The 13,699-nt window shown below is 44.6% G+C and overlaps 1 protein-coding gene and 1 pseudogene across 5 annotated transcripts in view; both read left to right on the forward strand.

The window, feature by feature from the left end:
• Window positions 1-13,699, forward strand: part of FOXN3 (forkhead box N3) — a 459,903-nt gene that overhangs the window by 328,094 nt on the left and 118,110 nt on the right. For all 5 annotated transcript variants that reach the window (XM_032179275.3, XM_058429470.1, XM_058429471.1 and 2 more), the window contains one exon: window positions 12,185-12,249. In XM_032179275.3, the coding sequence (XP_032035166.1) occupies window positions 12,185-12,249 (65 nt within the window). The remainder of the gene's footprint in view (window positions 1-12,184; window positions 12,250-13,699) is intronic.
• On the forward strand, window positions 523-3,791 carry LOC116484492 (adenylyl cyclase-associated protein 2-like; annotated as a pseudogene).

Consider the following 13,699-nt stretch of genomic DNA (forward strand, 5'->3'; position numbering starts at 1 on the left):
TCTGGTTTGAGCGGATGTGGGGGCTGGGGCAGCTGAAAGCTGCTCTGTGCAGAGCCCGCTGGAGATACCCTCCAGCATCTGGAAACAGAATCAGCTGGCATTGGGGAAGTGGCAAACCCAAGCTTTCCACAAAATCTCCTAGGAAAAGAGCATGAGAAGAAAAGAGGAGAGGGCTAGAACTCTAGGTGTTCTAGAACTCACCATGCTCTGATGGTGGGGCCGAGCCTGGACAGACAGCTAGCCCACTGACCGGGAAGAAGAGTGGGAGGAGCCGAACCCAGGCCAGGAGGGTGTTTTGTAGCTAAAGGTGGAAAGGATTTTTAAGAGATATTGTCAAAAGTAATAGAAAGTTTGTGTAACCCAGAAAGAGGCCTCTCATGTGAGTGCACGTGGGAGGTCGTGCGGTGGGGAGGGGAGAGAGGCTGGAGTGACATCAAGGGCAGTGACCCCTCCTCTTAGTCTGTTTGTGCTGCTGTCACAAACTGGGTAATTTACAAACAATAGATCTCTCGCTATGCTGGAGGCTGGGAAGTCCAAGATCAAGGCTGTGGTAGGTTCATGGTCTGGTGAGGGCTGCTTGCAAAATGGGGCCTTGAACGCTGTACCCTCCAGAGAAGAGAAGCACTGTGTTCACATGGCAGAAGGCAGAAAAGGGGAGTGACTCCCTCCTTTAAGCCCCTTTATATGGGTGTCTAATCCCATTCATGAGAAAGGAGCCCTCCTGGCCTAATCACCTTTTAAAGGCCCTACCTCTTAACACTGTCACCTTGGCAACACCTGAGTTTTGGAGGGACACATGCAAACCATAGCACCTGGAGAACTGGGAGACCCAGGTGACCCCTGGCGGGAAGAGATTGTGGTGGTGACATGAGGGAGTGGAGGCTGGGCTGTCGGTCCCAGCTCTTGAGATTTGTGAGTGCAGGAGAGAATTATGAGAGCCAAAAGGAGGACTTGGACACCAGTTTACGTGTGGCGATTTTTAAGATAAGAAATCATCAGTCCTGGGAAGGGGGAGGTGAGTAGAGACAAGGGGTAGTGGAGGGAGGAAAGATTCCAGAGGAAAAGAAGGGTAATAGAGATGTTACTTTGGCAAGTAAGAAGATGCACACGCAGGCAGAAATAATGGAGCCAGTGAACGGAGGTGGAAGGAAGGGCATGTCCTTGGTTTAGAAAAGAGGAGGTGACGGTGCCTGCTGAAAAGTGGAGAGGGAGGTTTGGGACTTGATGAGTGGAGAGATTGGGGCCAGTGTTCCTGGGTTCTCATTTGGGAGCAGTTTTATTCCCCAGTGGACACACAGCAATAACTGGAAACATTTTTGGTTGTCACAGCTGATGAGGTGGTTGTCAGTGGTGTCTAGTGGGAGGCCAGGAAGACTGCTGAGCATCTTACCATCCACAGTGTAGCGTCCCAGGACAAGAATTACCCAATCCAGAATGTCAGTAATGCTGAGGTTAAGAAATCCGGCCGTAGGTCAATAGCAGTTCGCAAACACGTTCAAGGAATGAAGTCCCAACTTCATGGCAGGCTTTGGGGAATGTGATGAAACTTCAGTATATTTAAAACAACACAGTAAGGGCCACGGGAAGAGAGCATGAGTGGCCAGCCACAGATTTGCACTGCCAAAGACAGGACCCCAGGGCAGCAAAGCAGAATGGCAGACATGCAGGGACTACTGGAAAGACTGGAGTGGGCCGTCAGCCGCCTGGAGTCGCTGTCTGCAGAGTCCCACAGGCCCCCTGGGGATGGCGGGGTAGGCAAGAGTGTCTGTGGAGGTGTGGCACCCTCCGTGGAAGCCTTTGATAAGCTGATGAACAGCATGGTGGCCAAGTTTTTAAAGAACAGTAGGATCCTTGCTGGTGACACAGAGACTCGTGCAGAAAGGGTGTTATGGGGCTTTCCTTCTGATGGCATCTCATGACCAGCAACCCCGAGAGAATGCATGGCTGCATTTCTGAAACCCAAATCAGAAAAGATTCAGAAGTCCAAACCTTCAGAGAAAGAAACCGAGGGAGTAACATGTTTAGTCGTCTCTCAGATGTCAGCAAAAGCCTCCCTACCTTTGATTGCATAACTGTGTCCCCCAAATCCAGTACTTATGTCAACGAGATGTGTGATGCTGCCACCTTTTACACTAACAGAGTCTTAAAGGGGCTACAAACATGATTTACACCATATGGACTGGGTGAGGTCATATGTGAACATTTGGAGTGAGTTTCAAGCATGCATCAAGGAGCACCACACCACGGGCCTCACGTGGAGCAGAACAGGTCCGCAGCACCCACATCAGCGCTTTCTGTTCTTTCCTGAGGGCCTGACCTTTCTCCACATCCTCCTCCTCCACCTCCTCCAGGGCCCCTCCACTTTTTGAGGATGAAGACACAAAAGAAAAGTCCTCTCCTTCATGCTCAGCTTTATTTGCCCAGCTTAACCAGGGAGAAGCCTAACCCGGCAGAATCAGGGCTCTGGCACGTCACAGATGACCAGAAGGCCTATATAAGTATCCCAGCCTGCAGGCTCACGGAGGGCAAACTACTTCTCCCCACAGAAGCTACACTCCAAGTCCCACATCTCCCAAACATCCTTCCCAGAAACATGCACCCCTGTTCAAGTTGGAAGGAAGTAAATGGAGAGCAGAGTACCAAGAAGACAGGAATGACCTTGTGATTTCAGAGACTGAGCTGAAACAAGCGGCTTACATTTTCAAATGTGAAAAATCAGCTCTCCCGATGAAAGGGAAAGTAAACTCCATTCCAGTGGAAAACTGTAAGAAGTTTGGTCTGGTGTTTGACAGTGTGGTGGGCATTGTGGAAATGACCAACTCCAAGGACATTCAAATCCAGGTAATGGGGAGAGTACCAGCAATTTCCACTAATAAGACAGAAGGTTGCCACACATACCTAACTTGGGGAAGATGCATTAGACTGTGAGATTGTGAGCATCATGTCATCCAAAATGAATATACTTATTTGTCAGGGTGGTAATGACAGAGAATTTCCTGTCCCTGAGCAGTTCAGGACAGCATGGGATGGATCCAAGTTGGTCAGTGAACCCCCTCACCTGAGTCCCTCCATCAAACACATAAAAAAGTAGCAGTAAAGAGCTGGAAGTTGCAGTAGCACCTACCACTTTAGTTTTGGCCTCCGACAATTCTGTGCTATAGACACGGCATCGTTTCTGGCACGACTTTGTGGGCATTTTGAAATACTTAACGTTTCTTCATGATTTGCCTGTGTGCGTGTGATTTTAGTTCCACGTGGTGACTTGTGAACACTATGGATTTAAAGGGAAAAAAAAGAAATCTGTTCCCCTCATATCACAAACATAGTACCTGATAGGTAAAAATACTGCATGATTCAGTTTTCCATGTGTGTTTAATTGCTTGTTGAAAAATAAACTAAGATGTACATTTTTATCTTTTAGACAATTTCAATATGATGTAGTAGTAATGTGCCCTGAGAAATGTACAATTTTTTTCTTATTGTGAGCACATGTTCACCTTTGGCGGTGTGGACACGCTGTCAGCAGGAGTACGTATTTCAGCCCACGCTTTTAAAAGATGTAAGAACATTTCATATTAAGGACCAAATTCAGGTTCTTTGTCCTTGAAAGACCTATATTCTTTATAGTTACTAAAAACCAAAAGTATAAATTTGAATTATTCATCTTATATGTGTTTCTACCGTGTCATTTGAAAGCTTACTTTTCTGCATAAGAGATTTTTATGTCAACAGATTGATGGGAGGAAACAGTGCTTTTGCTATGTAGTACTTCGCAGTGTTGCCCAAAAATCAAGCTCAGTGTCTGTTTTCCAATTTTGAACATGTTAAATATCAGATGCCTTCTAAATGGTGTCTTTAATGTTTTATTATAGTCTAATTTTTTCTTTTCTGCCTGCCAGACTTGCTAACCGGTCGCAAAAATGAACATGAGAAAAGCCATAGATGTATTACTTCTCCTAAAGCCTAAGGAATTATTTGTTAGTTTGGCTTTCTGCTCTGATTTTGTAGTCTTGCTAATACATGCTTTTTCTTTTTCTTTTTTTTTTTTTAGACAGAATTTCACTCTGTCACCCAGGCTGGAGTACAGTGGCACGATCTCGTCTCACTGCAACCTCTGCCTCCTGGGTTCAAGTGATTCTCGTGCCTAAGCCTCCCGAGTAGCTAGGGTTATAGGCGCCTGCCACCATGCCCAACTAATTTTTGTATTTTTAGTACAGACAGGATTTCGCCATGTTGGTCAGGCTGGTCTCGAACTCCTGGCCTCAAGTGATCCGCCCACATGCGCCTCCCAACTGGGATTACAGGTGTGAGCCACCACACCCGGCCCCATGTTTTTTTTCAATGTTAAGAGAAGTTATGATAGTCCTTTGTATCTTTTCAGTACATAGTATTGAAAAATCTGCAACTTATTGAATGACATTTGATGAATTATAGTATAATGCTTATGGACCCAGTGCAAGCATATATATAGTGCCTGTTACAGCCTTTGGAGTATGTCATTTCCATTTTTAAAATATCTTCTGTATCTGTATAGTATTTGGATTATTAATGCTGACATACCAAGGTTTTGCTATAAAAGTTTTGTTCTTATAATGTTGATAGTAAACATCATTTTTCAACTGTAAACTTATTCTGAAATAAAGTAAAATGATAATTGTTTAAAAGTAAAATAAAATAGCTCAATAGATATGATGCCAGAGCAGCTGCCACCTGTCAGATTCTCATGGGTCCTGGTGGTATTGGGCACACAAGAACTATGTGCAGGCTGATACCTTTGAAATCAGTTGAGTCTCCAGTTTCAACATTTGGTTAAGTTTACAGAGCAATTCCATTTCTTATCTTGATTGGTGTATTGCCCTCTGAGTAATCTTGCCACACTCTCAGTTATAGTGTTGGTGGGCCCAACTGGTTGTGGTCTGATCACTTCAGTCATACCTCCTCAGTAATTGTCAGCCTCTGAAATGGGCCACTCTTGGCAGGTTTCTACCTGGTCTCTTTCTGTCTCTTGATTGAGTGCCCATTTTGGATCTTTGCAGGATTCTGCATGGAGTTTTTTTTTTGTTTTTTTTTTTGTTTGTTTGTTTGTTTTTTTTTGAGACAGGGTCTTGCTCTGTTGCCCAGGCTGGAGTGCAGTGGTGCGATCAAGGCTCACTGCAGCTTTGGAACTCCTGGGCTTAAGCAATCCACCCACCTCAGCCTCCTGAGTAGCTGAGACCACCGGCACATGCCACCACACTGGGCTAATTTTGTTTATTTTTTGTAGAATAAAAAAAGTTTTATTTTTAGTGTTTCCCAGGCTGGTCTCAAACTCTTGGGCTCAAGTGATCCTCCTGCCTGGACCTCCCAAAGTGCCGAGATTACAGGGGTGAGCCAACAGAGTTACTGTTTTTTTTTGTTTGTTTGTTTGTTTTTAAGCATTCTTTAGAGTAAGTGACATCTGTGAAGCTGCTTCTTGGGTATTTAGTAACTGTTGCTACTTTAGACTGAGAAATATTTGCAATGAGAACATCTCAAAGAATCCTTAAAGAAAAGAGGAAGAGAAAAGTGCAGTTACCTCATCTGTCACAGGAATGGAAAAAATGGCCAAGTTGGGAGAGTTAAGGATGTCTAGGAGGAAGTGCTGGTGCCCACCTGACAACAGCCACTATGTTGCTGTGTGGCCTTGAGTGTGTCAGTTAACTCTGAACTGGGGTTTGCTTGCAATCAAGACTACCACTGGGCCCAGGCGTGGTGGCTCACACCTGTAATCCCAGCACTTTGGGAGGCCAAGGCAGGTGGATCACTTGAGGTCAGGAGTTCGAGACCAGCCTGGCCAATGGCGAAACCGTGTCTCTACTAAAAACACAAAAAGTAGCCAGGCATGGTGGTGTGTGCCTGTAATCCCAGCTACTCGGGAGGCTAAGGCAGGAGAATTGCTTGAACCCGGGAGGCAGAGGTTGAAGTGAGCCCAGATCATACCACTGTGCTCCAGCCTGAACGACAGAGCAAGATTCTGTCTCAGAAACAAAAACAACAAAAAGAAAAACCCCCTCTGGGATTTTTGCAGTCTAGAAAGCATTTTTTTTCTTACCCATCATCTCATTTTATTCTCACACACTAGATATTATCATTTGTCCCCGGCTTGCAGGCCTGGAATTGAGACTTTGACAACTTAAAAGACTTTCAGTCTGTGTTTTAAACAAATTTCCTGAGTCCAAATCCCGTGGTCTCTCCACTTCACCCTGGATTAGACCCTGTGGCCACAGAGATCCCTTTTAATTGCCAGGACACTCAAGCTTCTTTGGAAGGTTAGAAAAGTGTCAAGAGTGTCCCCGAGAATCCGAACTTTCATCTGTGCTCTTAGTGATGCTTCTCAAACACTGAGTGGTATTTTGTGAAGCTTCCCACACACGTCTCTGTCCAGCCTGCTCTGGTTGCCGTGTTCCAAATGCCAGCGACTGATATCCTTCACTCAAAGAGCCCCTGTTACAGTGTAGCGTAGGTCACATTTGGTTTTCTATTTCCTGGTGATTAATCCCCAGTTATAAGGCAAAACGATGGAATTTTGAGGATTTTGGGGGGGGTCTTTCTCCCTTTGTTACAACTGCTTTGACTGTTTTATTCCTGGGGAAACACAGTCTGTTGGTAGATGTCATCCATCCGAAGGGATTGGCATCACAGTCCATCTCCAGCGCTAAGAGTATGATAGGACTCTGTGCTCAGTTGCTTAAGAGTAGTGGGTAAGCTCTGGCCTCCATGAGTGCTAAATCAGGGTGGGCTGGTCTTGCTACACCCATTTTTCCCCCCACCCCATCCCCGTTGGTTTGGGCTTTCTGCTTTGTCGTGTGCTGTGGACCATTCTGGCAGAAAGCTAACCACGGGGGACATTCAGATATTCTTCCTTTCTTCCCACCCCAAGCACTTTAGGCTTTCATTCATTTCTTCAGAGTCCTTCTTATCATCTCAATCTCTCTGTTCTTTCTTCTTCCTCCCCCTCCCTTCCTCCTTTCCTACTCCTCTCCCTCCTCCCCTCCCTACTCCTCTCTTTTTTTATACATTAACAAAAATTATTTATGTTGAAGTGGGCAGATCACTTGAGCCCAGGTGTTCGGGACCAGCCTGGGCAACATAGTGAGACCCTGTCCTACAAAAAAAAAAGAACTTAGCCAGGCAGAGTGGTATGTGCCTGTAGTCCCAGCTACTCTGAGCGCTGAGGCAGGAGGATTGCTTGAGTCTAGGAGGTGGAGGCTGCGGTGAGCTGAGATTGTACCACAACACTCCAGCCTGTGTGACAGAGCAAGACCCTGTTGTCAAAAAAAAAAAAAAAATTCTGGTAAAAGACATATAATTTACCATCTTAACTATTTTGTTAGTATGCAGTTCTGTAGTGTTAAGTGCATTTACATTGTTGTACAACCAACCTCCGGAACTCTTTTCGTCTTGTAAAACTGAACCTCTGTACCCATTAAACTCCCTACTCCGCCTTCCCTGAGCCTCTAGTAACCGTCATTCCATTTTCTGTCTCTCTGAATTTGACTACTCTAGATACCTCTTCTATGTGGAATCAGACAGTATCTGTTTTATTTATTCTGCCTTATTTCACTTAGCTTGCTTTCAGGGTTCATCCATGTTGTAGCATCCTCTTCTCTCTTTTTTTTTGTTTTTTGTTTTTGTTTTGAGACGGAGTCTTGCTCTGTCACTCAGGCTGGAGTACAGTGGCGTGATCTCGGCTCACTGCAACCTCCGCCTCCTGGGTTCAAGCAATTCTCCTACCTTAGCCTCCTGAGTAGCTGGGATTACAGGCATGCGCCACCATGCCTGGCTAATTTTTGTATTTTTAGTAGAGATGGGGTTTCACCATGTTGGTCAGGCTGGTCTCGAACTGCTGACCTTGTGATCTGCCCACCTTGGCTTCCCAAAGTGCTGGGATTACAGGCGTGAGCCATGATGCCTGGCCCACTTCTCTCTTTTGAAGGTCCTAGTTCACATTTGGCAGGTGAGATCTTAGAAAACAATCCTTTTCTTAATTTATTTCTCATTGAGATCCACAGAAAGTTCAGCTGGTGAATACAGGTGTGTGTCTTGGCAGAACCTCCCACGGTCTTGGTTTATAATCCAGGTGGTTCTCACAATGGTTAAGGTTCCTGGGTGTAGAGAGAACACATGATGGATCACGTCATCTTGCTAAGAGCCACCCTCAGGCTGTCCTACCTGTTGACTCAGGATATCCACTTGGGAGCTGGAGGTAGTGCAGCTCAGAGTGTGGGATCCGGGAATTACTGAGGGCTGAGTCTCTGGCAGCTGCCGGGTATGCTGTTCAGGATGGTATCACTCACCTCTTGGGATTTGCAGGCTCAGCGCTGCTCTTAACGATCAGCTGGATCAGTGTTCTCAAATGCCATGTCGCACTCCACCTTGCTGGCCGGCAAGGTCCTCTTAACCTGTTGGTCCGCTTTCTTTGTTACGAAGTTGGTCTGGCTTATACTGCTGAAGGTCATGGGATTTTTGTTAGCGTATTATTGAAATGAGACATTTGTGGCACTGGCGTTGTATTGTTTCTGCTAATAGGAGCCCGCGTGTCTTTCACATATGGTTAGTCTGATTGCTTTTTCTAGCCTGGGGCTTTGCCTTGGAGAGAGTCCTAGCAAAATACCATTCACAGCCTTCTTCCACGGGGAAGGATGACTAAGAGTTTAGTGCTGGAAGAGCAGAAGAGGAAAGCTAGAAGATTAGAAATGAAATAGGAGCTGTTGATGTGTGTGTCTCTATGGTACAGTGGGCAAGCCCTAGTCCTTCTTGGGTTGATCACTAACTTGTCACACAGTGCCTTGGGCAAGTCCTTTCACCTCTCAGGACCTCTGTCTGTCTCCCTATAGAACAGGGAAGGTGGCCGGGCACGGTACCTCACACCACCAGTGCTTTGGGAGGATGAGGCAAGAGGATCACTGGAGGCTAGGAGTTTGAGACCAGCCTCAGCAACAGAGCAAGACCTCGTCTCAGTTTAAAAAAATAAAAAAAAAAGAATGGATGAGTTAGGCATGGTGGCTCACCCCTGCAATCCCAGCACTTTGGGGGGCCAAGGCGAGCGGATCACTTGAGGTCAAGAGTTCGAGACCAGCCAGGCCACTGAAATCAGTTGGTGAAACCCCATCTCTACTAAAAATACAAAAATTAGCCGGGCTTGCTGGCAGGTGCCTGTAATCCCAGCTACCCGGGAGGCTGAGGCAGGAGAATTGCTTGAACCTGGGAGGCGGAGTTTGCAGCGAGCCGAGATCGCACCACTGCACTCCAGCCTGGGCTACAGAGCGAGACTGTCAAAAAAAAAAAAAAAAAAAAAAAACCCCAAAAACAGGAAGGTGATTTCTGCCCTGCTCACCCTGCAGAATTAGAGGATTCCATGGAAAAGGGTTGATTACTATGCTCAGTAAATGGTAACTTGATCCTAGGGTCAAGCAATGCAAACACCATTTTAAGGTGATTAAAACCCACTCAGGGTTAAAAAGGGGCCCCCATGGTCACTTCTCATGGCAGTGATATTTACATGGCTGGGTATGGAGCACACTCCATTCTTCCCCTGTACCCACCACTCCCACCCTCCCCGCTCTTGAGCTGCCTGAGGATGGATGGTTTGCAACTCCTCCCACAAAGACTTCTATCACTGCTTTCATCTCTGAATTACTGTGGTTAATAGACATTTCTAAGTAATTTCATGTACTATGTGTGGTTTTAACCAACTTTAAGCTTTAAAGGCCAATCATCCAGGGACATCTCCAGATGGAGGGGGAAAAAAATATCAAGCTTGTTGCCTTCCCAACCTGCAGCCACTGGAGACATAAGCATGAGTCTGTCTGTAGGCATGGCTGGTCTCATTAAATAGAGTCAGAGGAGTTTGGAGCCAGGTAAGTTTGACAGCAGGTTCTTAGAGGTCATAAAATAGGGTTTTAAATTTTCCCCTCAAGTCTTTCTCAACACCAAGCACAATTCTCAGCAGGGGTTTAATAAATCCTTGGATCTTCTAGCAGTTAGAAGACGTCATTTTGAGGAACCATCCAAAAGAAGCGTGTGGATATGGGCCAAGGAGCTTGAAAACTTTGCAGTTAGCATGGCAGGAGCTGACTTACCTCGAGCTGGAAAGAGACCACGTGTGAATTCATCAATTACAACAGGGGCCAGGAAAGAGAAGGTGGCGGTCAGTCCAAGTCTCTCTCCACTACTAGAGTACAGATAAGTTCCACAGCACCACAGATTGACCATAGAACAGTGGTGATCAGTGATTTAAGTACATTAAAAGGATGTTGTAAGAATCTTTAGGTAGATTTCTATCATACAGAGAATTTTCCTTATCTAAACCACTGGATTTATCCGACCTTCATTCCCCATACTGCTGCATCCCTGATGTCTACTCAGTTTTCAGCCAAATCAAGGTCAGGATAAAGAAGAGATTTGGATGGAAGTAAGCTAGATATTCAGGCTCCTGCAGTAATACTCAATTATTGAATTCTCTAGAAATACCAACTCTGCTATAATGAAGTCCTCGGTTTTAAAATATCTTTATAAATCAGGTGATTCTGTATTGGCAACAGCCAGCTTGCTGTTCCTTGCTTTGTTATAAAAATAAGATGGTAAAGTCCTGAGAGCTTGCTGGGATTGTTAAAAGATAATCTTAAGTATTTTAATGCACATTATTCTTCATGCAACTTTGAGCCTTAAGTGCCCTGAAACAGAATAAGATCGGAATCCAATGGAAGAACAATCAGCTGGTGTCATCATCCTGAGACTCCAGTCCGGTCTGCTGTAACCCTGTGTAGCTCCTGGCCACTCTGTGGTTACAACTGCCTGGCTGCGAATCAGGGCTGCGGGGAATACCATGGCTGAGATGCATGATGCTCATTTATTTAATTTTAGTTCAGTGGATCCAAAACAAAATAAAACCAAAGTTTCATTAACATCAAGGTTTATAATATGTATTTTCTAGCACATTTGACGTGATTTTGATGTGTGATAGTATTTTTGTGCTGTAGCTCGTTTCTTCTTCCCTCCTACTCCTCCCCAATCATGTAATGTGTCCCTATACCTGCTGTACTATTTGTACTTCTGGTAATGAAATTCCAGTGGGCAGAACTGTCATTGGCATTTCTGCTTGCTAACAGTATTGCTGTCCTAGATAACTAGAGACCCTGGTTTACTGGTGAAGCATTCACCATATAGCCCTTCAGATTCCTCTGTGTGTGTGTGTGTGTGTGTGTGTGTGTTTCTGCCAAACTTACAAATGCATTATTCGAACTTATTTTTCTCATATTGAAGGTGATTGATAATGCATTAACCAATATAATTTGTCATGTACTATTTTGGTGAGAGTAATTTATGCTGCCTCTTGCGCTGGATGTAGTAACATTTTTGACTAAGTACTTCCTAACATTAATCTAAACCAATCCTTGATTTAGAATATAACCTACTTTCCACTCTAAGGACATTTTACTAAGGCTGCCTTAGTTATAAAGTTTTCTACTGGCTGTCTTAAAACAGTGAAAATGCTCATCTATAAATGCAGTAAGTGTCTTTGTGATATATTGATCTTTCCTATTTTCTTTGCCTCTCCTATTACCACACTGTGGGTGGTAACATATCTGCAAAATGTTTTATAGGGTATGGAGTGCAACATTTTAAGCCAAGAAATTGAAAACAGGATATGAAACAAGAGAAGAGGGGGAAGGAGGAAGTCGATTAAGGTCATCTCCATATATTAAGGATTTAGTGGTAGAAATGCCAAGAAAGGCAAGTTTGCATTTGTAGCAGGCAGGTAGCACCAGGAATGTTGGAAAACCCGCTTGGTCTCAGAAAATATGATTAGGAGTTCTTCACCACGTACATTCATGAAATTATGAACAGGTTAGCAAATATTCTTAAGTTATATGCTATGCCATTAAACCATGTGAATTTGCCATTTTGTGTATCTGTTGGTCATTTCAGTGCCTAGATGTGAGCAGGGTCAAGATAATAAGCAGAATACTCACAGATAGGTTCTGCACTGTGAAATATGAAACCTGTTTACAATAAAGCAGACCTCATGGTTTTTGAGGATGCATTTTCAAAGGGTGTCAGTCATGCATACTTGGGGAAATGTTTTGAGGGAAGTGTGGGGAGGGGTTGCAGGTGTGTGAGTGCAGATGAACTTGGCCTTATGCTAGTTTCTCTTGTCTTTCAGCACATCAGGTCCACCCATCTGGCCGGGCAGTACCTTCTTCAAGAGAAATGGAGCCCTTCTCCAAGGTAGGTCCCTAGCAACACCCCTTCCTCTCCCTCCTCCTCACCCAGCTGCCTTTCATCGCTCCTTTGTGCTTGGTGTCAAATAGGAGAGTTCTGTCCCGTTTAGGAGTGGCCGCTCTCTGGAGAAGTGTGACTGTTGTGGGTGGGGTCTGTTTGTCCAGTTCTCTATATTTCTTCCTACTCAAGCTTCTCGGTCGCTGTGAATCATGAGTCTGAAACCAGGCCTCTAAGGACTGCTTCTTTGGCCCGCCGTCACTGGTCATATTCTGGAAGTGTTCGGCTTGCTTTGGTGACGTTGGAATTACATGGTAATTAGAATGTGACAGAAACATAAACTAGGCTGATAAAAGCAAACCCCTTTACATGTTTCAAAAACTTGAGCTGAAAAAGGAGGGTTTGGTTATTCTGGCACTTGTATCATCATGGAGGTGCATGCATTTCTTGCTGTTGCCCAACATCTACATGTACCTGGAAGGTTGGCCGTGGTTTGTTCTGAGGTTCAGAGTCCAGTCACCCTACATTGGTCCCCACAAGTGTCACCTACAGGGGACACCCTTGCTGTTGTCCAGCCCAACTCAGCTGCCTTGTCCTAGTCCCTAGGTGGTGTGCTCACGGAATTCCAATGACCTTTCATCTCTACTTTTGCAATTAAGTTCCTTTTGAAATGGCCAAAGTTAAGGAGGAATAAGTGATTTAAAAAATAGCAAAGAGGTTCATTTTTAATCCTTTTAGAAATTACTTTGGGGTTGTTGCTATTTTGGATATCTGTTCTGTAAATAAAATGGAATTGAGTGGTTCCCGGGGTCTTGGAGCTTTCTATCCCTCCTACTTCTGTTGATTGGCTAGGAGTCAGACAGGTCCCACTGGCCAAATGCGGATGGGCTTGGCTGTGCTAAGAGCTTTTGAACTACACTGGGCTTATGGTGAGGGATTTTAGTGTCTATTGATTGGTTGAGAGCTATTTAGCCTCTTTCCCTTAAAAGTACAGGCTGAGGGCTGGCCCTATGTATGAAGGAGTAGAAGATAAGTGTGGTTAAGAAGAGATACATGTATCTTCAGGTTTCCGTAGTAGCTCAAACCCTTGTCAGAGATGTCATCACATTTTTAGTGCTGATTTATAGGCCATGCAATTGCATACTGTCATTTTAATAGCCCGTGAAATTGGGGACTCAAGTGTTCTTTGTATTTTTGCTTCGTACAGGTGAAATGTAGTCAGGCAAGTTTGGTTAAACCTAATTTTAATAATCATTGTAGATATCCTAAATGTTTAAGAAAACAAAAGGAAGTCCCTCCACTCTCAAAAATTAACACATAATTTTAAAAAATCTATTCTGTTTTCCCTTCAGATAGTAGAAGTGGAAACTGATTAGGATCAGCCTTTGGGTTCTTTTCAAGTGAGTTTCAAAGTTATGCGTGTGATTTTTCCTCTAGAACTATAGCAGTGATATGAACA

The sequence above is a fragment of the Hylobates moloch genome, unplaced genomic scaffold, assembly GCF_009828535.3.
Source record: "Hylobates moloch isolate HMO894 unplaced genomic scaffold, HMol_V3 SCAFFOLD_16, whole genome shotgun sequence".
Classification (NCBI taxonomy): Eukaryota; Metazoa; Chordata; class Mammalia; order Primates; family Hylobatidae; genus Hylobates; species Hylobates moloch.